Consider the following 27,027-nt stretch of genomic DNA (forward strand, 5'->3'; position numbering starts at 1 on the left):
GTGTGGGTTCTCCCCTTCCTTAGGGGGGCCCTTTTCTTCTTCCATTGGTATCATGTATTTTCTGGGTTGGGATGAGGAGAAGAGGCTTGTCCGCAACAGGGCAGTTGAAGGTCAGGCAGTGTGAAGGACTTCGCAGTTTTTTGCATGCTTGGGGCAGAGGTCAAGTTCCTCTGGAGGGGAGCAAAGGGTCCGGCCTTCTGTTACAGCACAGGAGACGAGAGATGGGATGATCTCAGCAAGAGCTGGGTTTCTGGGAGTTGTGATTCGTATAATTATAATGTCGGGGACAGAGGCTAAGTCACCTGGAGATGTCAGGGTGCTGCTGGGAGAGAATGAGGCCTTCTTCCTCGGATCTGAGAGTTGAGCGTGGACAGGGGTGGTGGTAGAGCTTCTCTGCCCCTCTGGAAATCACAGAGGAAGTTATCAGAGCACGCTGCTGCCTTTGAAGATTAATTAGTGCAACCTCTCTGGTCTGCAATGCTGCCCGCAAACCAAGGTAGAGAAACTCCAGTCCTGATAAAAGAGTCAGAGATGGTCGAGTCCATTTCCCCATCCCGACTACTAAGGCCTAGCTCTGGGCAGGGCGTTGGACCCTACAAGCAGGAAGTGGTTTCCTGTCCAACTACCTCCCTTGAACTGGAGACATTCCTAGGATGGTGAAGCTGAGCCTCTTCTCTAGACTGGGACATCTGTGGATATGTACCTGGCTAGGAATGTCGATCTGTTTACCTCCTCTGCTTCCTCTACCCCTCCAGCACCACTTCCCAGAGGGTGTCTCCAGACTGAATGGGACTCAGGAAGCCAGCACCTCTTTCCAGTTAGCGTAGATGGTGGTTAGGGGCACTGACCTTGGGCCAAGATGCCCAGATTCAAATCCTAGCTCTTCCTCTCACTAGCTGTGTGACTTTGGGCAGGTAACTCAACCTCTCTGGTCCTGTAAAATGAAGATGATCATAGTATTTATCTCATAAAGTTTTCTCTGAGGATTAAAGAAGCTGGCGATTTGAAGCCCATAGAACAGCATGACATGTTCTTTCTCTCCACCCACCTCTGTCCCTCGGGGTTTTAAAAACCACAGCTTGGATCGCAAGGGATATCCAGTCAGCCCAGAGCCCTGGACACCAGCCAATGGTGAGTTAGAGGGAGGGACTCCATCTCTGTTCCCACTGGCCCCCTTCTCTCTAGTTCTCAACTCACTTCTCCCAGCCCGTTTTCCTGCTCTCTTGGTTTCTCGTCTGTGTGTCTCCCTCACCACTGTCTCCTCTACCCCTTTTCTCTTTGTCTCTCAATTTTTGTGTGTCTCTGTCTTTCTGTCTGATGTCTGTCAATATTGTCTCTGTTTCTATCCCTCACTCTGTTCTGACTCAGTCGCCTCAGCTCTCTCTCTATTTTGTCCCGCTTCCTCACTTTTCTCCCCCCCATCTTGATCCAACCCCCCCTTCTCATTTTTCCCCTAGTTCAGCCTCCCTCACTCCCCTATCTCCTCCCCCCTCCCCTTTTTTGTGTGTTTGTCTTCCCTTCTCTCTTCCTGTTTTTCGCAGCCTCTCTTTTGGTCGCTATCTCTTAATCTTTCATTTAACAAATATTTATGCAGCACTTACTATGTGCCAGGCCTTATTTTAAGCACTGGGGACACAGCAGGGAACAAAACAGGCAGAAATTTCTGCTCTCATTGCAGCTGACATATCAGTGAAGAGACGGACAAGAAATATAGATGAATAACTTAAGTATATGTTATTACTATCAGGTAGTAATAAGCACAAAGGAGAAAAATAATCAGGGCATAGGGGATAGGGAGTGATGAAGTTGCTGGTTACTGGCTAGAAGCCTAAGAGAAGTGAGGGCAGGACATGCAGGTCTTGGGAGAAGAGTGCTCCAGGAATCAGGAACAGCAAGTGCAAAGGCCCTGAGGCTGAAGGTGCTTGGCTTGTTCAAGGAACAGCAAAGAGGTCAGTGTGGCTGGAGCAGAGTGAATGAGAGGGAGGGCAGGAGGAGGTTGGGGGAGAGAGAATGGGGGTAGTTTGTGCAGGGCCCCATGGGACAGGGTGAAGAATTTTACTCTTTGTGAGGTGGAGAAGTGGGAGGCTTCTGAGCCCGATATAGGTGTTAACAGGACCCTCCGACTGCCACGTGGGGAATGAACTGCAGGGAACGGGGGTGCAAGCTGGGAGCCCAGTAAGGAGACCACAGCCGTGATTCAGGTGAGGGACGATAGCGGCTAGACCAGGGTGGTGATGGAGAGGCGAGGAGAGGTGGGTGGTCAAATTTGTGTGTATGAAATACCCATGGCATATGAGTTACTATTTTAACCATTCTGAAGTGGACAGTCACCACCATCCATCAGTCTGACAGCTGTGAAAGGAGAGAGGGAAAGAGGGACTGGGTCGGAGGAGCCTCTGGCTGTACGTCTGTGGGGTGGGGGTGGGGTGTGTGTGACTATGGGGCGGTCTTTGAGCAAAGGTTGCCCATCAGAGGAGTCCTGGGCGGGGCTGCAGTGGGCTGGCACTAGTACCCACTGTGTTCTCTCATTGGGAGCTGCCCAAGGGAGGCGCGGCCTTGGCACCAGTGAGGTGGGGCTGTCAGACAGCTGTGCCGTCAGCAGCAGGATCTCTTAAAGGGAGATCTGAGCAGCGCCATTCCATGGCCACCACAGGGATCTAACTGTTTCTAGTTCTTTCTGGCCTCATCCCCAAGCGGCTTCACCTGGTGCCCACAGATCCAGGCACCTGTGAGCTCCTCATTCCCATCCGAAAGAGATAGGGAGGCTTGGTCCCCTACTGATGAGCCAAAGGGCTTGCCTTCAGTCTGATTGGATCAGCTTGGGTCACATGACAACCCCGGAACCAATGCCTGTGCCAGGAGGGTTAGACCAATCAGGACCTACTGCTGGATCTGGCCAAAGCCGGCAGACATGACAAATCCTCAGCCAAACTGCAAGGACTGGGGCTACCAGGAGGGGGCGCTAAAGAGTCACAGTCCTCCAGGATCCTGCCGTCCTCCCCCACGTCCAAGTTGAAGTCGAAAATTTACAATCAGAGCAGGAGTATAGGTAGATGACGTGTGAAGGGCCTGCCGATAGAATCCCCTATCCCTTATCCGTAATTCCGAATTCCAAAAAGCTCTGACAACCAAAAAAAATGTTTCTTCAGGGGGTCATTTTGGCCCAGTCTCACATGGCGGCAAATCAGCTAATATGCGTTCTTAACACTATTTATCTCCGTTGGTGTGAATTTTCACACATTTTGCTGCAAATATATTAACATGTCTGATGGAGCAGGGTCTGCTTCAAGCCCCTGGGAGCGTTACATAATATATGGCATTCGCTCAGAATTACCTTTCTAAAATTGGAACAGTTCTGAGTTCTGAAACGCATCTGTCCCCAAAGACTTCAGCTAAGGGATTGTGGACCTCTAATTGGGCACGCTGCCAAACCTAGATTCATCTTAATTATTTGTTCAACATTTATTTAATGGCTTTGGGAAGAAACTCATTTTCCATTACAATCTTTTTTTAAAAATAGAGAATGACGTTCATTTACTAAGTCCCTTTTGTTAACGATATGCTATTTTAGTGTGTGTGTGTCTGTGCATGTGAAAGTGTGTCTGTGTGTATGACTATATGAGTGTGTGTCCATGTGTGAAGCTGTGTCTGTGTGTGTGAAAGTATTTCTGTGTGTGTACATATGGGGGTCTGTGGAGAGATGGTGTGTGTGTGTGTGTTTGATCTTGTCTGCGTGTCTGTGACTGTGTGTGTTTGTGAGCATCTAGTTCTGTCTGTATGTAATTTTGTGTGTGTGCATGTGACCGTGGATCTCCGTGTGAATGTCTGTGTGTGTATGTGTGTGAATGTGCAGGAGAGGAGACATGGTTCACGGTTTAAAGTTAATATGCTGAAATAAAATCCTCATTTCACGCGACCATCTCTGTTTCTGTCTTAGAATTTCAGCGAACTCCACAAAATGACTCAAATTTTGCGCTGTCAAGCAATACCTTATACTTCCACTAGAGGTCGCCTGTCCACCTGGGCCAGAAGAAACTTTAATTCCTGGGAGTTTGTAGATCCTTGCAGAGAAGTGCCAGGGACAGCTAGCTCAGGCTTGCCTCAGCTGCACATAGAGCAGCAGTTCTCAAACTTATTGGTCTCAGGATTCTTTTACACCCTTAAAAATTCTTGAGGACCCAAAGAGTTTTTTTGTATGTGTGTTATATCTATCGATATTTAAGCATTAAGGGGCTTCCTTGGTGGTCCAGTGGGTAAGAATCTGCGCTCCCAATGCAGGGGACCCGGGTCCGATCCCTGGTCAGGGAACTAGAGCCTGCATGCATGCTGCAACTAAAAGCCCGCATGCCTCAATGAAGATATTGCATGTCGCAACTAAGACCTGGCACAGCCTAAATAAATATTTAAAAAATATATATATGAGCATTAAGATTGAGAAGTTAAAAATTATTTAGTAAGTCATTTAAAAATAACCATGATAAATCCATTGCGTTTCTGCAACGGTTTTATTGTGGTAAAATGTACATAACATAAAATTTACCATTTTAACCATTTTTAAGTATACAGTTCAGGGCTTCCCTGGTGGCGCAGTGGTTAAGAATCCGCCTGCCAATGCAGGGGACATGGGTTCAAGCCCTGGTCCAGGAAGATCCCACATGCTGTGGAGCAACTAAGCCTGTGCGCCACAACTACTGAGCCTGCGCTCTAGAGCCTGCGAGCCACAACTACTGAGCCCACATGCTGCAACTACTGAAGCCCACATGCCTAGAGCCCGTGCTCCACAACAAGAGAAACCACTGCAATGAGAAGCCTGCACACCGCAACGAAGAGTAGCCCCAGCTCACTGCAACTAGAGAAAGCCTGTGAGCAGCACCGAAGACCCAATGCAGCCAAAAATAAAAAAATAAAATAAATAAATTTAAAAAAAGAGTATACAGTTTAGAGGCACTAAGTAAATTCACATTGTTGTGCAACCATTATGACCATTCATTTCCAGCATTTCTTTTTATCTTCCCAAACTGAAACTCTACCCACTAAACAATAATTCCTCATCCCCCCAACACCAGGTAATCTCTATTCTACTTTAGGTCTCTATGAATTTGCCTATTCTATGTACCTCATGTAAATGGAATCATACAGCATTTGTTCTTTTGTGCCTGTCTCCTTTCACTTAACATCATGTTTTCAAAGTTTATTCATGTCGTAGCATGTGTCAGAATTTCCTTCCCTTTTAAGATTGAGTAATATTTCATTGCACACAGATACCACATTTTGTTTATCTATTCATGTGTCGATGGACATTTGGAAACATTGCATTTAAACGTAAATAACATTTTAAGTGAGAAATGCTATATTTTCCAAAATAAAAATATTTAATGAGAAGAATGGCATTATTTTACATTTCTGAGAATAAGTAATGTCCAGTTCAAGAGAAGACAACTGGATTTTCAGAGTTGCTTTTTCATTTGATCTGTTGCAATATCACAAGTCATCCGGCCTCTGGAAGAATCTGGGTGAAGTCCAGCCAAGCCATGGGAAATCCTGAGCATGGGCTTTTCCAGCCTGTTAATCACCAACCACACTACCCTGAAACTTATGTGGTTGTAAAACCACCTTTAGCCTTCCGTGTCATCTGCATTTAACATTTGGTCTGGGTACAATTACTTATGATTTTGCCAGTGTCATCTTGCTATGTGGTCCATGGATCACAAATAAAATAAAAATAATCTGGTGGTCATACAGTCACATTGCAGCTATGTAATGATGACGAGTCTGTGGATATACTGCTGGTAATGTATCAATTCACTATAGTTGGGTAACAAACAATCAAAACCTGTGTGTGATGTACACATATTGTAACCAAAAGTGTGGTCCAGCTGCTCGCAGCTCAAAAGCCAATAAAGAGGCAAGGTTGGTGGAAGTGGTGGGGAGGGGAGGGTGGACACCTGTTCAAAGGCTGACTCCCCCTCCCCCCGACAATCAGGGGGCGAGAGCTTTTATAGACAGAGGGAGGGGGCTACATGCAGAAAGAGCACAGTCAGCTCTGACAGTCATCTTGAAATTGGTCATCAGTGGTCTAATTAGCTTCGTCTTGACTGTTTTAAGTACAGTTAATCTTCAGTTCCGGGGTCGGTTTGTTCCCATTTCCTTGAGGCCAGTTCTCAGAATTGTGGCAGCTTATGTCATGGCTACAGTCTGGTCATCATGTAGTTAACTTCTTCCACTTGCTGGAGTTTTCAGTATCAGACAGCTCACAGGATAGGCTCAGAATATTATCTATAGCCCTTGAGAAGGAACTAAAGGTCCTTGACTATGCTTAATGGCTAAACTATTATTATTATTTAGTCTTGTTGGACTGATTTCCTCTGTTTCTGCATTTTCTCACTTCTCCGATTAAACTTATTCTTTGGCTAACGTTTTTCCACAGACGAAAGGCAGGTGGAGGACATGCGGAGGGGGAAGGACCTTAGGGTATTGCTCCGTTTCAATACGAACATTTATTTAGCTCATGCTGAGAGTCACCTAGCTGATTGTGGCAGGATGGCTCTACTGATCTTGGCTGGGCTGTCCCATATGTCTGAGGTCGTCTGGGGCATGATTGATCGGGGCTGCACATGGTGGGCTGCCTCGCTGATCTTGACTGGGCTGCCTCAGGTGTTTGTGCATGGGCTGATCTTGGCTGGCCTTGGCTGGTGCATTCAATGCTTGGGACCAGCGGTCTATCCCAGGATCTCTCATGTTGATGGCAGAGGTGTGAACTTAACTGTACAGGTACATGTCAAGCCTCTGTTTGTGTTCTGTGTACCATCATACTATTGGCCAAACAAGTCACATGGCCAAACCCAGTATAAAGGGGTAGAAGTATTATACATTCCTTCCAAGGAGATGAGGTGGATGGAGTGAAGACTTCTGAAGAGTAATCCAATCTGTTACAGGTGGTCATGTCCCAGCCTAGGCCACCATGGGGGGGGGCAGGGGGGGTTGGGGAAAGGGTCTGGATGTTGTGTTCAAACCTGAAACTGAGAACCAAAGTATGAGCATCCAGTAAGGGTGATATGAACGGCATGAATATTAATATTGTGCCTCAGAGAGGTTAAATAGTAATTTGCAGAGCAGTAAGTGTGTGCGTTGGGGGGATGAGTGGGTGGGAAGATGAAAATCCAGGCCATCTGACTCTGAACTGTTTCATTTCACTGTTTATTTTGCTTCTTAGCCCAAACCATATGGAGAGCACACATGCAGACACTCTGGTTGAAAATCCTGGCTGTGCTCCCATTTGACAGCCAGAATCAACTGCCAGACATGTGAGTAAGCCCCCTGGGACATCCAGCCACTCAAGCCTTCAGATGAATACAGCCCCAGCCAGCATCTGACTGGCCAAGGGAAAATTAAAAATATGGTCAAGGGTGTACTAGTTCTTAGAATTTGCAGACTGAAGTGGCACATATTCCTTCTTCTCATGTTTCACTGGGCAGGGAAAGTCACATGGCCCCGCCAAACCTCCAGTAGGTGGAACCCTACCATGTGCCCAGGAGAGCCACAGTATCTGAGACCATCTCTAATGACTGTCGCAAATGGGTTGTTTCCTGCTCTGAAACACGAGTCACACATTCTGCAGATCTTCTGTGAAAGACACCATTTTTGACTAGAAATTGGGCTTGCTTTCTCTTTATAACAGAATAGAATCACCATTGCCCACTAGTGTCACAAGTAAAAAGTGGCCACAAATCTCCCCACTTATGCCCTTTGCATTTGACTTTGTAGCTCCTCCTTTCAAGGGGTAGCACCAGTTTCTCCACCCCTTGAATCTGGGCTAGGCTTGACCAATAGAATGTGGCAGATGTGATGCTGTGTTAGTTCTGAGTCTAGGTCTTGAGAGTCTTTGTGTCTTCCGTTTGCTTCCTTGGAAAGTTTCCACTGCCATGGGAATAAGCCTGGGCTAACCTGCTGGAGGATGAGAGCCTGCACCAAGCAGACCACAGGCATCCATCCAACTCCCAGAAACAGGGCCAACTACCCAACCCACAGTTGACTTCAGATGCATGGTTTAGGTCATCCAAGACCAAAAGAACCATCCAGCTGACCCATGGATCTGTGAGCAACAACAAAAGTTATTGTTTTAAACTATTAATATTTGGAGATATTTGTTACATAGCTGTCTTTGTCCTTTTGGGCTTCTGTAACAAATTACCATAGACTGGGTGGCTTAAACAATAAATATTTATTTCTTATAGTTCTGGAGGCTGGGAAGTCCAGGTTCAAGATGCCAACAGATTCTGTGTCCGGTGAGAGGTCACTTCCTGGTTTGTAGACAGCTGCCTTCTTGCTGTGTCCTCACATGGCAGAAAGAGTCAGAGAGCTCTCTGGGGTCTCTTTTATAAAGCCACTAATCCCATTCATGAGAGCTCCACTCTCATTACCTAATCACCCCAAAGGCCCTACCTCCTAATTCCATCACATTCGGGATTCTGTTTCAACATACGAATTTTGGAGGGGACAAAAACATTCAGTCTATAACAACAGCCATAATTAACTGATACACCACGGGTTCTTCATTTCTTCTCTTAGTGTGACAATAAAGGTCTTGGAACATTTTAACCCTTTGTCAGCCAGTCCTCTTTCAGAACATTGTGCAGAGCATGAGAAATCTTTTTGTTGTCTGTCCCCACTGCCCAGGAAGCCTGGGGCTCAGGACTGTGGATGATTGAAGAATCCCCTTTCTGGCAGAGGATGGGAGCAATGATGGTAAACACCTAGGAAGTGCTTGGCACTGAGTTTGATAGGGAACAAGGGGAGAGTGTTTCTTGTTATCTATTCTGTTTTCTGATGTTCTAAAATTCCCACTTTATAAAAATAATCAAAGTGTGGTTTTCGTCAAGAGAGAAGAGGCAGCTGTAATTCTGGCTGTCAAATTGATAGACAGAAACAGAAGATGTTGTAAGGAAATGGAGAAGAGGGAGAGACAAGAAAAACGAGACAAGGAAAGACCTGGGAGATGGATAATATGTGGGTTTGGGAAATGGAAATGGAGATTGAGATAGAGACCAAACTGAGATGAAGTCGCTGGAATTCTGAGAGGTGTAAACTGAGAAACACCTAGACAGGTGTGTTGGGGGTCCCCAAGACAACTCTCAGGTTTAGAGACTTACTAGAAGGGCTCACAGAACTCAGAAAGGCTGTCATAATCATGTTTATGGTATGTTACAGTGAAAGGCTAGAGATTAAAATCACCAAAGGTAAAAGGTGCACAGGGCAGAGTCCAGGAGAGACCAGGCACAAGCTTCCAGTGGTCTCTCCCAGTGGAGTCATAGGACAGTACTTATTTCTTTCCAGTACGTCATGTGATGACATGCATGGAGTATTGCCAATCAGGGAGCTCACCTGAGCCTCGGTGTCCAGGGTTTTCACTGGGGGTCAGTCACATAGGCATGAAGAACCCAGGGACCATTATTCTGTCTACCACACTGTACAATGGAAAGTTAGAAAGAAAAAGGTATAAACTCCTGGTACCTGCAATGACATGATGAAACTCTAGAGCATTTTACTGAGTGAAAGAAGCCGGGTCAGAAAAAAAAAATTCCTCATACTGTATGTTTCCATCAGTATGAAGTTCTAGGAAATACAAAGTAATCTACAGTGTCAGGAAGATTAGTGGTTTCCTGAAAATGAAGGTGGAGGGAGTGAGAGATAGATTACAAAAAGCCACAGAGAAACTTCTGGGTATTATGGAAATGTTAGCTAAATTGACTGTAGTGATGGTTTCACATACATATTTCCTTTTTTTTAAAAATTTCTTTATTTAATTAATTTATTTTTGGCTGCATTGGGTCTTTGTTGCTGCGTGCAGGCTTTCTCTAGTTGCGGCGAGCGGGGGCTACTCTTCATTGCGGTGCGCGGGCTTCTCACTGCAGTGGTTTCTCTTGTTGCGGAGCATGGGCTCTAGGCGCGTGGGCTCAGTAGGTGTGGCTCGCAGGCTCTAGAGCGCAGGCTCAGTAGTTGTGGCGCACGGGCTTTGTTGCTCCGCGGCATGTGGGCTCTTCCTGGACCAGGGCTCGAACCCATGTCCCCTGCATTGGCAGGTGGATTCGTAACCACTGCGCCACCAGGGAAGCCCCAGCGCTTCGTATCTTAATCTGTTCAGGTTATTGTGAAATGCTTAGAACAGCCCCTGGTACCAGACAATGGCTTGATGAGTGTTGGCTATTATTATTATTATTGCTGGTGGTGGTGTTTTCCGCCAGCCTTTGAGAGGCCCTCTCCTTGATGCATCCTCCAGAGTTTTCCTCCCAGTCTCCCCGTGGTGCTTACTGCCACCTCCTGTGTCTCAAATTCCACAGTGCCGAAAGTTCTGGTGAGCCAGTCTAGCCAGGATCGGACGCCTGTGTGGATCTGCTGCTGATAATTCACAACATCCTGCCTCAGAAGCCACTGTGCCCACAGCTGAGAGCCTTGGCATGGATTGCTAACATCTGACTGGCTCTGGGCTTCCTATGGCTGCTGGCAGGCTGGTGGTTGGCCACAGCTATCCCTCCTTGGGGTGTGGTGGCTACAGCCCCCTACTCAGTCCTGTCCCTCCAGATGGGGTCAGCTCTGAACGATCCTAGGGACTTGGGGTCACAAAACCGTGAGTCTATATGCCACTTGGTCACAATCCTTTTCTGCTTTCCCTTTCCATTGTGTAAATTTTAAGCCTCTCAGGGCTACTTAAAACAACAACAATCTGGGACTTCCCTGGTGGTCCAGGGGTAAAGAATCCGCCTTCCAATGCAGGGGACCCGGGTTCGATCCCTGGTCGGGGAACTAGATCCCGCATGCGTGCTGCAAACTAAGAGTTCGTGTGCCGCAACTAAGACCCGGCGCAGCCAAAATAAATAAATAAATATTAAAAGAAAAAACCTTTTATTGAAATATAGGACACAGACAGAAAAGTTCACAAACCATAAAGGGGCAGCGTAATGAATTTTCACAGTTGAATGTCTCTGTGGGACCAACATCCTGATCAAGAAAAAGAATGTTTCTAGCCCCCAGATTCCTCTCTGCCCCAGTGCCCCTTACAATTTCTACCCCTTGAAAATTACCTCTATCCCGACTTATGACACCAAAGCCTAGTTTTGTCTGCTGTTGACCTCATGTAAACAGAATTATACAGTATGTACACATTAGTGTCTGGCTTCTTTCATGCAGCGGAATCACTCTGAGATTCAGCCATGTTGTTTGTTGCATGTATTAGTTTTTTTCTTTTCTTTTCTTTTCTTTCGGCCACCCTGTGTGGCATGCAGGATCTTAGTTCCCTGACCAGGGATCGAACCCGCACGCCCTGCATTGGGAGCATGAAGTCTTAACCATTGGACCGCCAGGGAAGTCCCCTAGTTTTTTAAATATTAGTTTTTGCATTCTTCTCTGCTGCTATATAGTATTCCATTGTATGAATGTACAATGTATTTATCCATTCTACAGCTGATTGGATACTTTTAGGTTGGATTCCAGTTGTTGGTTATTATGAATAAAGCTTCTATGAACATTCTAGTACATTATTTTGCTGGACACATGTTGGGTTCTCTATCAGGTAAATACCTAATAGTGGGATTGCTGGGTCATAGGTTAGGTGTGTATTTAGTTTCAGTAGATGCCATCTTTCTTAAATTAAAGCAGCCCTTCCTGATGCTGTTTGTGACTTCTAATTGTCCTCTAGGATGTATTTTCCCATTTGTCCACTGGAATAGAGTTTTAACAGGACACGGGAACATACAGCTCAAGACCAGGTTTTGCAGCCTCCCTTGCAGTTAGGGTGGTCAGGTGACCATGTTTCAGGCAATGGGCTGTGAATGGGAGGCCAAGGTACCACTTCTGAGTCTCATCCTTAAAAGGTTTGGGCATCTGTGCCCCATCTTCTTTTTTCCCTTTCTGCTTGGATGTGGTGAGAGCCGGCACAGCCACCTTAGACCCCACAGTGGAAGCCATGAGTTACACTGGTTTGTGAGAGAGAAATGAACTTAAGGGGAATAGTCAGAGATGGGTCTCCCGGTCAAATTGTGTGTGTGCCCTGGCATGGAGCGCTGTCTGGAAAGGGCATCTCTTTATAATTCACAAAGTTTCTGGCTGGGCTAATGGTGGCTCCAGAGCAGTGCTATCCTATAGAAATGTATATTTTAAATTTATTTATTTTATTTATTTATTTTTGGCTGTGTTGGGTCTTTGTTGCTGTGCTCCAGCTTTCTGTAGTTGCGGCGAGCGGGGGCCACTCTTTGTTGCGGTGCGCGGGCTTCTCATTGCAGTGGTTTCTCTTGCGGTGGAGCACGGGCTCTAGGCGCGCAGACTTCAGTAGTTGCAGCATGTGGGCTCAGTAGTTGTGGCACACAGGCTTAGTTGCTCCACGGCATGTGGGATCTTCCTGGACCAGGGCTCGAACCCATGTCCCCTGCATTGGCAGGCGGATTCTTAACCACTGCGCCACCAGGGAAGTCCCTATCCTATAGAAATATAATGTAAGCCATAAATGCAAGCCTCATAGGTAATGTTAATTTTTCAAGTGGCTGTGTTAGAAAAGTAAAAAGAAACAAATGAAATAATAACATATTTAATAATATAATTATATATTAGATTAATATCAACAATATAAACATATATTAATATATTATAGTCACAGTAAGATGTTAATATTATAACATAATGTTTTAAAAATTAAAAAAAATTATTAAAAAATTTTTTATTGGAGTGTAGTTGATTTACAATGTTGTGTTAGTTTCAGGTGTACAGTAAAGTGAATCAGTTATACATATACATCTATCCACTATTTTTTAGATTATTTTCCCATATAGGTCATTACAGAGTACTGAGTAGAGTTCCCTGTGCTATACAATAGGTTCCCATTAGTTATCTATTTTATATAATGATCTAAAATATGTAACAATAACAATAATATATAGTTGACCCTTGAGCAACATGGGTTTGAGCTGGGCAGATCCATTTACATGCGGGTTTTTTTCCAATAGATATAGTACCTGTACTTTACTTTTACAGATTTTTAAATTAACTAAGTGTGGGGAAAAGTTTGTGTTCGATTAGAGATCACAATATGTGGAATCAAAAGAACTAGAGTTTGAGTCCTCATTCTATCTCAACTGTTTCCACTTCCTGCCCTTGGGTGAGTCATTTATCAATTCCTTTGTTTTTGAGGCAGAGAGAGCAGTACTAGGGTTTTCGACCACATGGGGGTCAGTGCCCCTAACCTCCACTTTCTTCAGGCGTCAACTGTAATTAATAATATATTATACTTAACACAATTTCTCCAAAATTTTATTATTTGAACATGTAATACAATATAAAAATTGTTGAGATGTTTTACAATCTTTTTTTTTTTTCCAGTAAGTCTTGGAAATCTGGTGTGTGTGTTATACTCAGGGAGGGCACATCTCAAGTTGGACTCACCACATTTCAGTTACTCAGTAGCTGCATGTGGCTGGTGGCCTGCTCTATTGAGCCGCCCAGGTCGGGTCTTGAGGAAGAGGATGAAGAGACACCAGCATAAAGGTTGCTAATACTGAGAACGATGTATGCACCCCCTCTGCCCTGCAATTCCATTTCTAGAGAGTTATCTGCAATAAGTCCTCATACACGGGCACCAGGATGTATGTGCAAGGGTGCTCACTGTGATATGGACAAAAATATTGGAAACAACCTAAAGTTCCACCAACAGGGAAGTGATCAAATAAACAGGTTTCAAACTAACAGTGGACTTACGATGCTGTTACAAAAGCACGAGGTGTTTAAATGTACTTACAAAAACATTATTCTGAAAAAATAGTGATAAAAACACATTATTCGAACAATTGATGAAACGTGAATGAGGATGGTGGCTTACATAAGGTGTTATCACATTTCCTTTCTGCTTTTACTATCCCAGCCACTTCCCTTTAAATTTGAAATTACATCAACATAAAAAGTTATAAGAATTATTCTGAGAGGCAGTTCATAACTTCGCTAAAGGTCCAGGACATAGAAAATGTTAAGAACTCAAGATTTGAAGGCAATGCACAACTTTGGTCCAAAAATCTTTAAAAAATCAAGAGGGTGTGACCTTGCATCCTGAGTCTCCCGCAGCTCAGTGGCCCTCTTTTTTTTTTTTTTTTTTTTTAATTAATTAATTTTTGGCTGCGTTGGGTCTTCGTTGCTGCGTCCCGGTTTTGTCTACTTGGGGGCGAGTAGGGGCTACTCTTCGTTGTGGTTCGTGGGCTTCTCGTTGCGGTGGCTTATCTTTGTTGCGAAGCACAGGCTCTAGGCGCGTGGGCTCAGTAGCTATGGTGCACAGGCTTAGCTGCTCCGCGGCATGTGGGATCTTCCCGGCCCAGGGCTCGAACCCGTGTGCCCTGCATTGGCAGGCGGATTCTTAACCACTGCGCCACCAGGTAAGTCCCTCAGACGCCCTCTTGAGGTCAGGGTTGGTATAACAACCACGCATTCTTAACCAGCACCAAATCCCCACAACTAGACCTTCAAAATCCTCCCCGAGTCACGTCCACAACACATGGCTTCATTTAGTAGAACAGAAACTTGCCGAACATCGTGCACTCACATATCCATTCCCAAACACAAACACCACATTTGTAAAAGTCTGGGTGAATACACTCCAAACTGCTAATAGGAGTTTCAGAAGGTTAGCAGTCAGGGGATTTTTCAATGCTTTTTTTGGGGGGTGGGGGTGAGGAGGGCATTTCTGGATTGTTCAAATATTTACAAGGTGCATGGATCATCTTTGCAATAAAAAGAAAGCTAGATCTTCACAAATTGAAGCTTGCTGGAGAAAAATACTATTTGTGGAGGAATGATGTGGGTGGTCTACAGGAGAGTTGCAGACAAGCATGGGAGAACTGAACCTGTTTCTGCACCGGTCGTAATAATCATGCTCATTGTGATAGACTGAAGAATGGTTCCCAGTGATGTCTGCATCCTAATTCCTGGAACCCAGGGCATGACTTTATATAGGAAAAAGGACTTTGCAGGTAAATTAAGGATCTTGAAATGGGAGATTATCCTGGATTATCTAGGGGGTCCTTAAATGTAATCACAAGGGTCCTTAAATGAGGGAGGCAGAGGGAGATTTGAGACACACAGTAGGAGGGAAGGAGATGTGACCGTAGAGGCAGAGATTTGAGTGATGTGGCCACGAGCCAAGGAATGCTGGCGGAGACAGAACTTGAAGAGGCAGGAACAGATTCTGCTCTGGAGCCTACAGAGGAAGTGTGGCCTTGGTAACATTTTGATTTCGGATTTCTGGCCTCTAGAACTGTGAAAGGATACATTTTTGTTGTTTTAAGCTACTCAGTTTATGGCAATTTGTTACAGCAGCAATAAGAAACTAAATCAGGTAGGATCCTTCCCTGCCCCAGACTCCAGCATGTTTCCACAAGAACCCAGAATGGGGCTGGAAAGGATGGTGGTGGCTCTGGGGGGGTGCATGCCATCTTCAAAACTCTAGGGAGGAAGACGGAACAGTCCCCAAGTGCTGGGCCACCTCCACAGACCTGCTGTGCCTCTCTGGGCCTCAATGGAATCTGGTTGGGAGGCTGGGTCTCACAATCTCTGTTTCCCAGGTTTAAGCCAGTTGGACCCCTGAGATTTCCCACTGCTACCTGGGGCCATAGAAGGAAAGGGAGAGATCATCTCAAATGGGGCAAACCAAGGCCTGGAGAGGGGCCGAGCCTAGATGGGGCGGGGGTCTCTTTCGTCTGGCTTCCTCCCTCCTGGGACCTGGGACTTCCTCAGGTTTCGGATCCCCTGCCTCCTTCCTGTGGCTGGGAGGAGGTGATCGGGGCTCTCTGGGTGTGTGCCCCGCGGAAGGAGCCCTAGACCAATGAGAACCCCAAAGGGGAAAGACGGGTCACTTCCTTTCCGCCTATCTGCAGAATCACTTGGGGCTTTAAAAACCACAGCCCTCAGGCGGGAGGGAACCTTTGATCAGCGGAGAACCTGGGAGAGACCTGAATATGGTGAGTCTTGGCGGGGGGAGTGGGGGGCAGACACCCTCTACCTGCGCGCTCTCCCTTCTGGGCACCGTCTGCTTGCCCCACTCGCCCCTTCTTGCTACCTCTCCCCCTTTCCTTCCTCCTCCTCCCTGCCCTCGATCTCCAGCCCCCGCCTTCTCCCCTCTCCCTCATCTCAGACTCTCCCACTCCAGGTCTGGGAGGCAGCTAAAGAGTTAGATTGTCAAGGGATTATAGGGCCCACGATTAGCTTCGACTTCTTTTCCTTTCTGTTAAATAGCTCCAAATCCCTAAAGGGTATTCTGTGAAACTCCCTTCCCTCCCCAGAGCTTCAGATTCATTGTAGCTTCCCCCAGAGGCAACGGTGGGCACCAGTTTTTGGTGGATCTTTCTGGAAACAGTCTACAGGTGCTCCAGGGCAGCGTAGGGAAAGAAGTAAAGAGTAGTTTGACACGAGGGTCATACTGAAATGGGGTTCAAACCCTGCCTTTCCTGTGTAATAGCGGGAGAGACCCGTCTTTCTGAACCTCCTTCTCCTTATAGCGAAGATGGGGATAGTAACCCTACAGAGCGGAATGTACATCATAGGGTCGTGGAGAGAATTAAATGAGATAATACACAGAAAGCTCTTACAGCGGTGCCTGGCATACAGTTGGCCCTCAATGCTTGTGACGTGTCTATCCTTTCTCCGCCACCCATCCTATAAAGGGAAGTAAGTCTCTTTTACACATTATCCTACGTCTTTTTTTTTTCTTTCATGAATAACATAGTATATTATTGCGCAGCATTTATTGAGCGCTTACTGCATGCCAGGCAATGTGCTAGGCACTTGACATTTACGAATTTTGACTTAAACAATCTGTGAGGAAGGTATCATCCCCATGTATTTCAGGGAAATTGCCTCTTTCCTTTTATCAGCTGTGTGATATGCCAGTGGGAGTTTCCATCTCTTATCAAAGGAGATTTAGGCTGTCCAATACTTTGTCTTTAAAACCAAAATTAGGGAATTCCCTGGTGGTCCAGTGGTTAAACCTTGGTGCTTTCACTGCCGAGGGCTGGTGTTAGATCCCTGGTCAGGGAGCTAAGATCCCACAAACCGTGTGGCAAAACCAAACCAAACCAAAACAAAACCCAAATTACATCTTTGGACCCACATCTGGGTTTCCAGAACTGCAAATGCTGAATCCAAGGCATGGGAAATTTTTATTTTAACAGATATTGACAAAACTTGTACCAATTTACATTCCTCATCTACAGAGCATGAGAGTATCTACTTGTCTAGACCCCCATCTGCAGAGTTATATGGAACTTTCTTATTTTTGCCAACCTGAAAGGCAGTTCATTGCATCCTCAAAGGATCTGAAGGCTTGTCTTTTTCTCGTGGTTTTTAAAACGCAAGTGCTTATGTTTCTTCGTGCTCAGGGATGTTGAGTCACAAAGATTGCAAATTCAAGAAGATAAATCTGAGTCGAGATGCTCACCTCCACCCTTGTATCCCATGTCTCAGAGGATGCTATAATGGTTTCAAGTGGTTCTGTGCGTGGATTGTTTAAAGACGTTGTGTCCATGTAGGAACAGGGAGAGGGGTGTTCCAGAAAAAAGCAGACTGTGCCTTCTGCGTATTTTCTAGCTCTGACAGCATTCCTATGTGAGTCTGTTATTTCCACTGTAATGGAGGGGACAGTTGGCAGGACTTTCCTGCTGTGAGGATGGTGAGACTGAAGCCCAGTGAGGGAGGGAAGGGGCTGGGGCAGAGTTTACCACCCACCAGCTGCTTGACTGTAGCCATGTCATGCCTCTTTTTTTAATATTTATTTATTTATTATTTATTTATTTATTTAGCTGTGCTGGGTCTTAGTTGTGTCATGCATGCTGGATCTAGTTCCCTGATCGGAGATCGAACCCAGGCACCCTGCATTGGGAGCACGGAGTCTTAACCACGGGACCACCAGGGAAGTCCCCTGTCATGCCTCTTAAGTCTTTCCACTTTTCTTCCTCCCCCGGGCATCACCCCCATCGAAGCCCCCATCTTCGCTAGCCTGGGTCCCTGCCTCTGCCTCCTCTCTGGTCCTCTTGCCTCTAGTCTTACCTCCTCACAGCAGCCAGAGGGATCTTTCTAAAGAGGAACTCTCATCTAGTCCCTCTGCAGCTCCAAGACCATCCATGGCTCCCCATTACCCCAGGATAAAATACATATCCTTTAACACGGCATCTTTGGCTCCTCCAACCTCGTCTTGGCTACCTGCCAGCCACGCTGATGTTCGTTCATTTTTCTGGTGTGTGGACACTCTCTCCGTGTTACCTTGTGGCCTTTTGCCTTGAATGCATGCCCCTCACTCTCAACACACTTGAGGTCTGGTAGCCTCTCAGAGAGGGCTCTGGAGTTGGACTCTCAGAAGTTCTCTCCTACCTCTGCCACTTGCTAACTGCGAGGACTAGGAAAGGTCTCTTAAGCTCTCTGTAGCCTCAGTCTTCTCATCTGTAAAATGGGTGTTGCAATGGCAACAATGCTCATAGGGTCGTCCTGTGGATTAAATGAGATGATACATGGAACTCCCCTGGCGGTCCAGTGGTTAAGACTCCGCGCTTCCACCACAAGGTGCGCAGGTTCAATTCCTAGTTGGGGAGCTAAGAACCCACCTGCCACGTGGCCTAAATAAATAAATAAATAAGCGAGCTGTTATGTGAAAAGGACTTAGAACAGAGCTTGGCAATTCTGAATTCTTTTCTCGTAAGCATCTTCTTCACCCTGTTCTCCTCCGATCCATTCATGACTCCTCACTGCCACCACCGTAGTGCAAGGCACCATCATCCCTCACCGCAGTTAGACAATCCCAACCTCCTTTTCTTGTCAGCTTCTGATCGGGAGCCCTTTCTCCACACAACAGACAAGGGCTCTTGAAATGAGCCTGTGAACTTAGGAACAATAAGAGTACCCTGCCCTTGGGGTTGTTGTGGCATAAATACTGTGCTTAGGGAATTGACGAACTAACACCTGGGAAGCACGGAGAACAGCGCCCGGCACTTAGGAATCACTTAGGAGCCCCAGACCTGTGCTGTCCGAGACGGTAGCCACCAGCCACATGTGGCTGGTGAAATTTAATTAAAATGACAGAAAAGTAAAAGTTCACTTCCCAGACGCATCTGCCACGTTTCATGCACTCAACAGCCACAGGTGACTGGTGGCTTCCATCTTGGATGGTGCACATCTGGAACATTTCCATCAGTACAGAAAGTTCTGTTGAATGGTGCTGCGGTTTTATTTCACCAAGACCCTTCTCCTGGTGCCACACCAGGCTGGATTCTCTATTGAACACTCTCAGTTCCCATCCCTGGGGATTAATTTCTCTCTCCCAGTAGACCATAACCTCTCCAAGGGCAGGTGCCAGGTATGTCAGGAACAAATCCCCTAGCCTGTTAATATTTGTGCAATGAAGAAATATTATTAGAATCTTTCCTAGACTCCTAGAATGGTAGAACCATGAATTCTTTTGTATAGTCTATATAACATCCATTTTGGGGGGAAAGGGCGGTGCATTCACTGGTATGGCTCTACATAAAAGAAGAACAAAAGCATATATGGTAAAAGCTTCCTTCCAATGCTTGCCCTCCAACCCACTACTTCCCCTCCCCAGGGGGAATCACTGTTACAGATTTCCTCTGCCTGCTTCTGGAACTAGTCTGTGCATACAGAAGCAAGCACACACACACACACACACATACACACACACACGGAGAGATAGAATGATAGAGACAGAGGGGAGGGAGGGGGAGGAAGGAAGGGAGAGAGAGAGGAAAACTGAGAGAGTGAGAGAGAGAGAGAGATTCCTCTTTTGTAGGTAGCGTGCTTCACGCACTGTTCAGTTCCTGCTTTTTCTATTTCACCCTAGATCTTGGAGCTCTTTCCACACACATCCTTACGTAAACTTCCTCATTCTTTTGACGGTTGCATAGTATTCTTTTGCCTGGATGTGCCATCATTAATTTAGTCAGTCCCCTCTTGCTGGATGCTTCGGCTATTTCCATTCTTTGTAGGGATGCTGCAATGGCAGAACTTTGCAAGCCTTTTTTATCGGGAGCATCCTAGAAATCACAAAGGGTTAGAATCAGCATCTTTTTTCTGCACTTGTGAAGTCAGTGAGAGGAAAGGGCCTCGTGAGTTCATTCCAGAAAAGGAGCTTGTCAGCTGATGAGAGGGGTAATGGTGAGCGTGAGAGCAGGGGGTGGGGAGGCTCCCGTTTTTGGGGTCTGGGTTATTCTGCAGCTAAACATGGCCGAGAGCTTGTGAAACGAGCAGGGACAAAAGTTAGCTTCATGTATCATGTCTGAGGTGGACATTTAAAATATTTAACATCCTGCTAAGGTGCAGAGCCCCCCTGAGCAGGGTCTGGGGCCTCTTGCCATGCTTGGCATTAACCCTTTCGTGATCCGAGCATGGGAACTGGGAGTGGGGGTCCCAAAGTAGAAAATGGGAGGCCAGGGTGCTGGGAGTGGGGATGGTACAGGTGGGTGGCTCAGGGCAGGGGCTCGTTATCAATGGAAATAATTCAACAATTTTAACTTTTTTGAAACATTTTCACGCTTATAGAAAAATTACAAGAATAATACAAAGAACTTCCATATACTCTTTACCCAGATTCTCCAAGTTTGCTTTGTCTATCTATCTATCTATCTATCTATCTATCTATCTATCTATCTATCTACCTATCTATCTGTCATCTACTGTCTTTTTGTCCTGAACCAGTTGAGAGTAAGCTGCAGGCATCATGTCCTTTGCCCCCCACATGTCTCGGTGTCTCCTTCTCAAGAACAAGGACATTCATTTACACGAGCACAGCACAATGATCTATGTCAGGAAATGTACTGTTTGGTGAGATACTATTATCTATATCCAAACGGTGCAATACTAGATAATATTCAAACTTGCTCAATTGTCCAAATAATGCCCTTTAGAGTGAATTTGTTTTTCCTGCTCCAGACTCTGGTTCAGGATGTCACATTACATTTGGTTGTCCTGGCTCTTTAGTCCCCATTCATCTGGAACAGTCCTTTGGTCCTTTCTTGTCTTTATGACACTGGCATTTTAATTTTAATTCCGTATAATTCACGTAACATACAATTCACCATTTTTTAAATTAATTAATTTATTTATATTAATTATTATTGGAGTTTGGTTGCTTTGCAATGTTGTGTTAGCCTCTACTGCACAACAAAATGAATCAGCCATACACACTAATTCACCATTTTAAAGTGTACCATTCAGCGACATTTAGTACATTCAAGATGTTGTCCCATCACTATCTTTATCTATTTCCAGAACCTTTTAATCACCCTCAAAAAAACCCTGTACCCATTAAGCACTCCCTCCCTGATTCCCTTCCCCCAGTCCCTGGCAATGACTAGCACATTCCCCATCTCTATGGATTTGCCTATTCTGGACGCCTCATGTAAATGGAATCATACAATATGTGACCTTTCGTGTCTGACTTCTTTCACTCAGCATAATGTTTCCAAGCTTCATCCACGTTGTAGCTTGTATCAATACTTCATCCCTTTTTATGGCTAAATAATATTCCACTGCATGGGTATAGCTACCCTGTTCATCCACTCATCAGCTGACATTGACATTTTCCCTCTGAATAATTTAATCACTACTATGGCTCTACCAGCAAGTACCCTGGACCATCAGCCCGATTGACCCAGTTGACCTTAGGGTAACATAAAGGAACTAGAAATAAAAAACGGTTGTTCAGAGAAAGATCTGAGCTCTTCAATAATTGTAAGATCGATAAATAATAAGAGCATTGCCATTTCTCATCTCCCTATTGTGTACCAGGCATTTTGCCAGGTGCTTGAACATTTTTCATCTTATTTAATCCGCGAGCTGGGTGTTTAGTGGGTATCAACCTCAGCCTGCAAGTTTAGGTGCCCTCAGAATCCAGCTCTTATTATTTCTATAATAATGATTTCTATTTTTCTCTATCTCCTTTCTCTGGGTTGGTGACAGAGTCACCTTCAGGGGTGGGCTCCAAGGGCCACAGACCTCACCCCTCAAGTGTCCTTACCCCATTGACAGCCCCCCTGGAGATGCCCAGGGGCAGCCTGCCTGGGTTTGCATCCCAATCTAAACAGAGTTGAATTCCCATCTATGTGACTGGAACAGGCTACTTGATCTTCTGGTGCCTCTGTTTTCTCATCAATAAAATGGACATATTAATAGAACCTACTTGTAGGGTCATGGTCAGGATTGAAAGAGCTAATGCTGTGCTTGGAGCATAGTAGATGCTCAATCAATACTGTCTACTTTAGTATGATCATTCCGTGTCCTGCATGGGGATTTTTCTGCTGTGTCTGGTGCCTCTGGGTTACAGTTTTGCATCCAAGGCTGTTTGCAGCTCAGCTGCTACCCTTTCTCTCTTGGGGCGGTATGACACTTCCAGGCAGCTCTGTCTGGGGAAGAAGTGCTCAAGACTTTTCTGTTCTTTATTTTATTACGGAAAATTTCAAACACACAAAAATAGAGAGAATAATATTGTGAATGCCCAATGTACCCATCACCCAGCCTCCAGTAGTTATCAACACTTTGCCATTCTAAGTCATCTTTGGTCCTCCCTTCCTCCCTTCCTTCTTCCTTCCTCTCTCCTTCCCTCTAGCTATTTTTTTTCTGGAGTGTTTTAAAGCAAATCCAAAACATCCTATTTCACTTGCTAAGTATCTCTATCAGAAATAGCCTTCCCCCACTTTTTGAAAACATAAGCACAGTATCATATCACCCTCAACAAAATTAGCAATAATTCCTTACTATCGTCAAATATTCAGTCCATTTTTAAATCTCCCAGATGGTCTCTAAAATATCTTCTTTCCCATATGATTATTCCAATTGGATCCAACCAAGGTCTCCATTTTGCCTTTGGTTGATATGCTTCTTAAATCTCTTTTAATCCATGACACTTCCTGTTCCTTCCCCTGCCCCTTTTTTTAAAATCTTTTGGCCGCGCTGCACGACATGTAGGATCTTAGTTCCCCAACCAGGGATTGAACCTGGGCTCCCTGCATTGGAAGCGGGGAGTCTTAGCCACTGGACCGCCAGAGAAGTCCCTCCCCTTCTTTTTTAAAAATGCCATTTATCTGTGAGAGTAACAAGACCATTTGTCCTGTAGAGTTTCCTGAGTTCTGATTGGGCTGATTTTGTCCCTGTGGTGTTATTTATCGTGTTCCTCTCTCCTCTGCTTTTCCTGTAAACTGGTAGTTTTAGATCTAGAATCTTGATTAGATTTACCTTCATTTTTTTTTTTTTTTGCAAAAATTACTTCATAGGTGGTGCCGTATCCTTTCTACTGCATCACATCAGATAGAGCAAATGTCTACTTGTCTCTCTTCTCAAGGTGCTGAGGTTGGCTGGAGGGTTTGCGGTGCCAGCTCAACCTATTTATTATATTTATCAGTTTTTCACCTGATGGTTTTATTAGATGTTGTTGATTGTCATTCAGATCCATGTTTCCTTAAGTCTATCATTCCATCTGCAAGTATTATTTTTGGATTCTTCTCTAAAGAAGGCCCGCCCACATTGACTCTTTATTTCCCTGAAATATACTCTGTACAGAAATGGCAGGATAAGTGCTTGATTCATTCCCTTTCCAGAATAAAAATGTGACCAATGGGTTTATTTGCTTTTATTACCATTATGAACTCATAGATCTTTATTATTAATGTATTTTATTGCATCACAGTTATTATTTATTATTATTATTATTATATACTCAAATTGTGCCATCTTTTTGACTAGTGAGAGCTTTTTCAGGCTGTCTCTTTGATATGTCCCTATCATTATTTAAAATTTTTTCTTACTTTCTAGTGTGAGCTGTTCTGGGCTCATCTTGTATATTTTCTGTCCCAGAACAGGAATCAGCCTTTCTCCAAAGAGCCCTGGTTCCTTTGAATGCCAGGTGGTAATTAAAGACCACAATCTGTGCGCTAAGATACCCCTTGTTCTTGAACTCATATCCTTCTCTATTCCTTTCATCCCTTCTGCCCTGCCTCTAGCAAGGTGCAAGTCTATTCCTTATTCTTATTTCTTATTCTTCCTCTTGCTGCCCCTAAATATTTTCTCTCTGCTCTGAGACTGAGGTTTTGGAATAATGATAGCTAAAACTGAAGGATTGCTAGGAGTTAACCAGGAATGAAATGGAGGCATGAAGCAGTAATGGAACTTGCAGAGGGCCATGTAGGCTTCAAGTAGGACAGTCGGGATCTGGATCCTAGTGTCGTGCTGAGCCATCCTGGTACCCAGGGCAGAAGGACACATGTGTGCCCCTATCTACACTTAGGAAAATAGCCTTCCATGGTTTGAACCAAGTAGAAAAAGTAAATAAAGCTGTACCAACCCCCTTCCCAAAACAACCCCTCCTAAAACCCCATGACTATACATAAAGCCCCACATTGCTTGATATGTTTGCACGCCATTGTCAACCTGCAAAAACCCGCCCAGCTGGGAATGAAAACTGTGGGCTGATCTGCAGGTTCCTCTTGCATAATAATGCAGGGTCATAAACCAAACAAACAACTGCAGTAGGTTGTCTTTACTTAAAATTAGAATTTTTTTCCACTGTGGTTTTTTTTCTGGGGGGGGGGGAATTCATCTTGATTCTTTAAAATATTGCATTAAGATATTATATATCTTCACTTTGCTGTACACCTGAAACTAACACAACATTGTAAATCACCTATACTCCAATGAAAATTTAAAAAATAAGTAAATAAAATTTAGGGAATAGCTCAGAACTTGGGCTATCAGTTTTGGATTTATGTGCATATGATTATTAGCTTATTCTCCTCTAAGTATTAAAGTGCAGAATTAACTTTAAAAAAAGATATTATGTATCTTGATGACCGGTGGTCCCTGTCTACACCGTATGCCTGAGTACATGAGGCCCTGCTGAAACACTGCTGACTCTGGGTAGCTGCTCCCAGGCAGAGCACAGAGCTGCCTCAGTGGGTGGGAGGCAGCAAAAGGGGGTGACGCTGCTGGTGGTGGTGTTGGTGGGGGAACTACCTACTCAGTAATATCATCTCAGTTTGTTGGTGACATTAAAGATGTCTAACAAGCAGTGTGTCATGGGTACTGGCCAGAGTGGGTAGCGACCACAGTATTGTAGCAAGCCTAGGCTTTAACCATTCGGTTGCTAGATTCTGGGGAAGTCCAGGGACTTCAGGGGGAGGTGGCAGGATGGCACGGAGACCCATTAGCATGGAAGGGTTTTCACCACTTTAATAAGTGGTATGACACCCCAGCTGGCTCTCAGCCGGCAGCATCCCCATTTCCCCGGGAGAAACCTAAGACTTAAAGAAGTGGAGTGATGGGCTTTGAGTAGCTCTGATGGGCCCCCCTGCCACCTGTCTGCAGACTTATACCATCCCTGCTTCTCTGATTCCACCCAGGACTCCATGACTAATAGCACCCCTGATTACTACGATTATAGCAACTGGACCGATAACCCCAACATACTGGTGGATGACTCTTCCCAAACCCGCAGGCTGCATGCTCCAGATGTGATCGCCCTGGTTATCTTTGCAGTCGTCTTCCTGGTGGGAGTGCCAGGCAACGCCCTGGTGGTCTGTGTGACGGGGTCCGAGGTCAGGCGAACCATCAATGCCATCTGGTTTCTCAACCTGGCGGTGGCTGACCTCCTCTCCTGCCTGGCGCTGCCCATCTTGTTTGCATCCATTGTCCAGCACAACGACTGGCCCTTCGGTGGCACTGCTTGTGGAATCCTGCCCTCTCTCATCCTGCTTAACATGTTTGCCAGCATCTTGCTCCTGGCCACGATCAGCGCCGACCGCTTCCTGCTGGTGTTTAATCCCATCTGGTGCCAGAACTATCGAGGGGCCCGCTTGGCCTGGGTGGCCTGCGGTGTGGCCTGGGCCTTGGCTCTGCTGCTGACCGTACCTTCCTTTGTGTTTCGTAAGGTCCATGTGGAGCACTTCCCACCCAAGGTGATGTGCGTGCTTGACTATGGTAAGGACGGTTTATATACAGAGAGGGCCGTGGCCATCATCCGGCTGGTCGTGGGCTTCCTGGGCCCGCTGGCCACACTTACAGTCTGTTACACCATCCTTCTGATCCGGGCCTGGAGCCGCAGTGCTACCCGCTCCACCAAGACTCTCAAGGTGGTGGTGGCAGTGGTGGCCAGCTTCTTTGTCTTCTGGCTGCCCTATCAGGTGACAGGGATGTTGCTGTTTTTTTTCCACAAGGCAAACTTCAAATCCGTGTCCACTTTGGATGCCCTGTGTGTCTCCATAGCTTATATCAACTGCTGTATTAACCCCATCATCTACGTGGTCGCTGCCCAGGGCTTTCATGCCCGGTTCCTCAAGTCCCTCCCCTCCAGGATCCGGGATGTGTTGGTCGAAGAGTCCGTGGGCAGGGAGAGCAAGTCCAACACGTTCTCCACGGTGGACACCCCGACCCTGAAGAGCCAGGCGGTGTAAGGCGAGGCCTCTCTGGCCACCATCTTTGCGGCGCTCAACCAAACTTCCGGTCCATTCACATTGCTTATTGGATCTTGGCGAGGTGGGTGACGGTTGAGTGAATTCGCCTCCATGCCTTCCATCTTTCCCGGCCTTGTCCTTCCTCTTCCAGGCGAACCCTTCTCATCACTCGGCATTTCCAAGATTAGCACATCCTTCTAGGGACCCGCAACCTTTCTTTCCATCCAAGGCCTTTGGAAAACAAACAGCACCCAATATACCTGGAGTCCTTCCACAGAACAACACATTGGTGTGCAGAGAGTGCGAATACGTTAGATACATAGAACCCAGACAAACAGAAACATTCAAACCTTGAAGAAAAGAGTTCTATATTTATTTTATGGAGAGTTGGCAAAAAAAAAAAAAAAAATGGAACTGGCGTCTCAGAAGTTATTCTTGTTTAGTACAAAGCAAAAGTCCACGGACCTATCTCAGCTTTTGGAATTGAGTTGATTTAAAGAAAAACAGTAAGTTAGTATGTTACTTCACTGGGTTAAAAAAAAAAGTATTAAGTAAAAAG

The 27,027-nt window shown here is 45.6% G+C and overlaps 1 protein-coding gene across 1 annotated transcript; it reads left to right on the plus strand.

Annotated features, from left to right (window-relative positions):
* C5AR1 (complement C5a receptor 1) lies at positions 1-27,027 on the plus strand. The gene is given in 3 exon segments (XM_082367082.1): positions 1-1,064; positions 1,067-1,131; positions 25,419-27,027. Coding segments are annotated over 3 exon segments (1,152 nt in total). The 5' UTR covers positions 1-1,027; the 3' UTR covers positions 26,469-27,027.

Source organism: Balaenoptera borealis, assembly GCF_965194805.1.
Source record: "Balaenoptera borealis genome assembly, chromosome: 19".
NCBI lineage: Eukaryota > Metazoa > Chordata > Mammalia > Artiodactyla > Balaenopteridae > Balaenoptera > Balaenoptera borealis.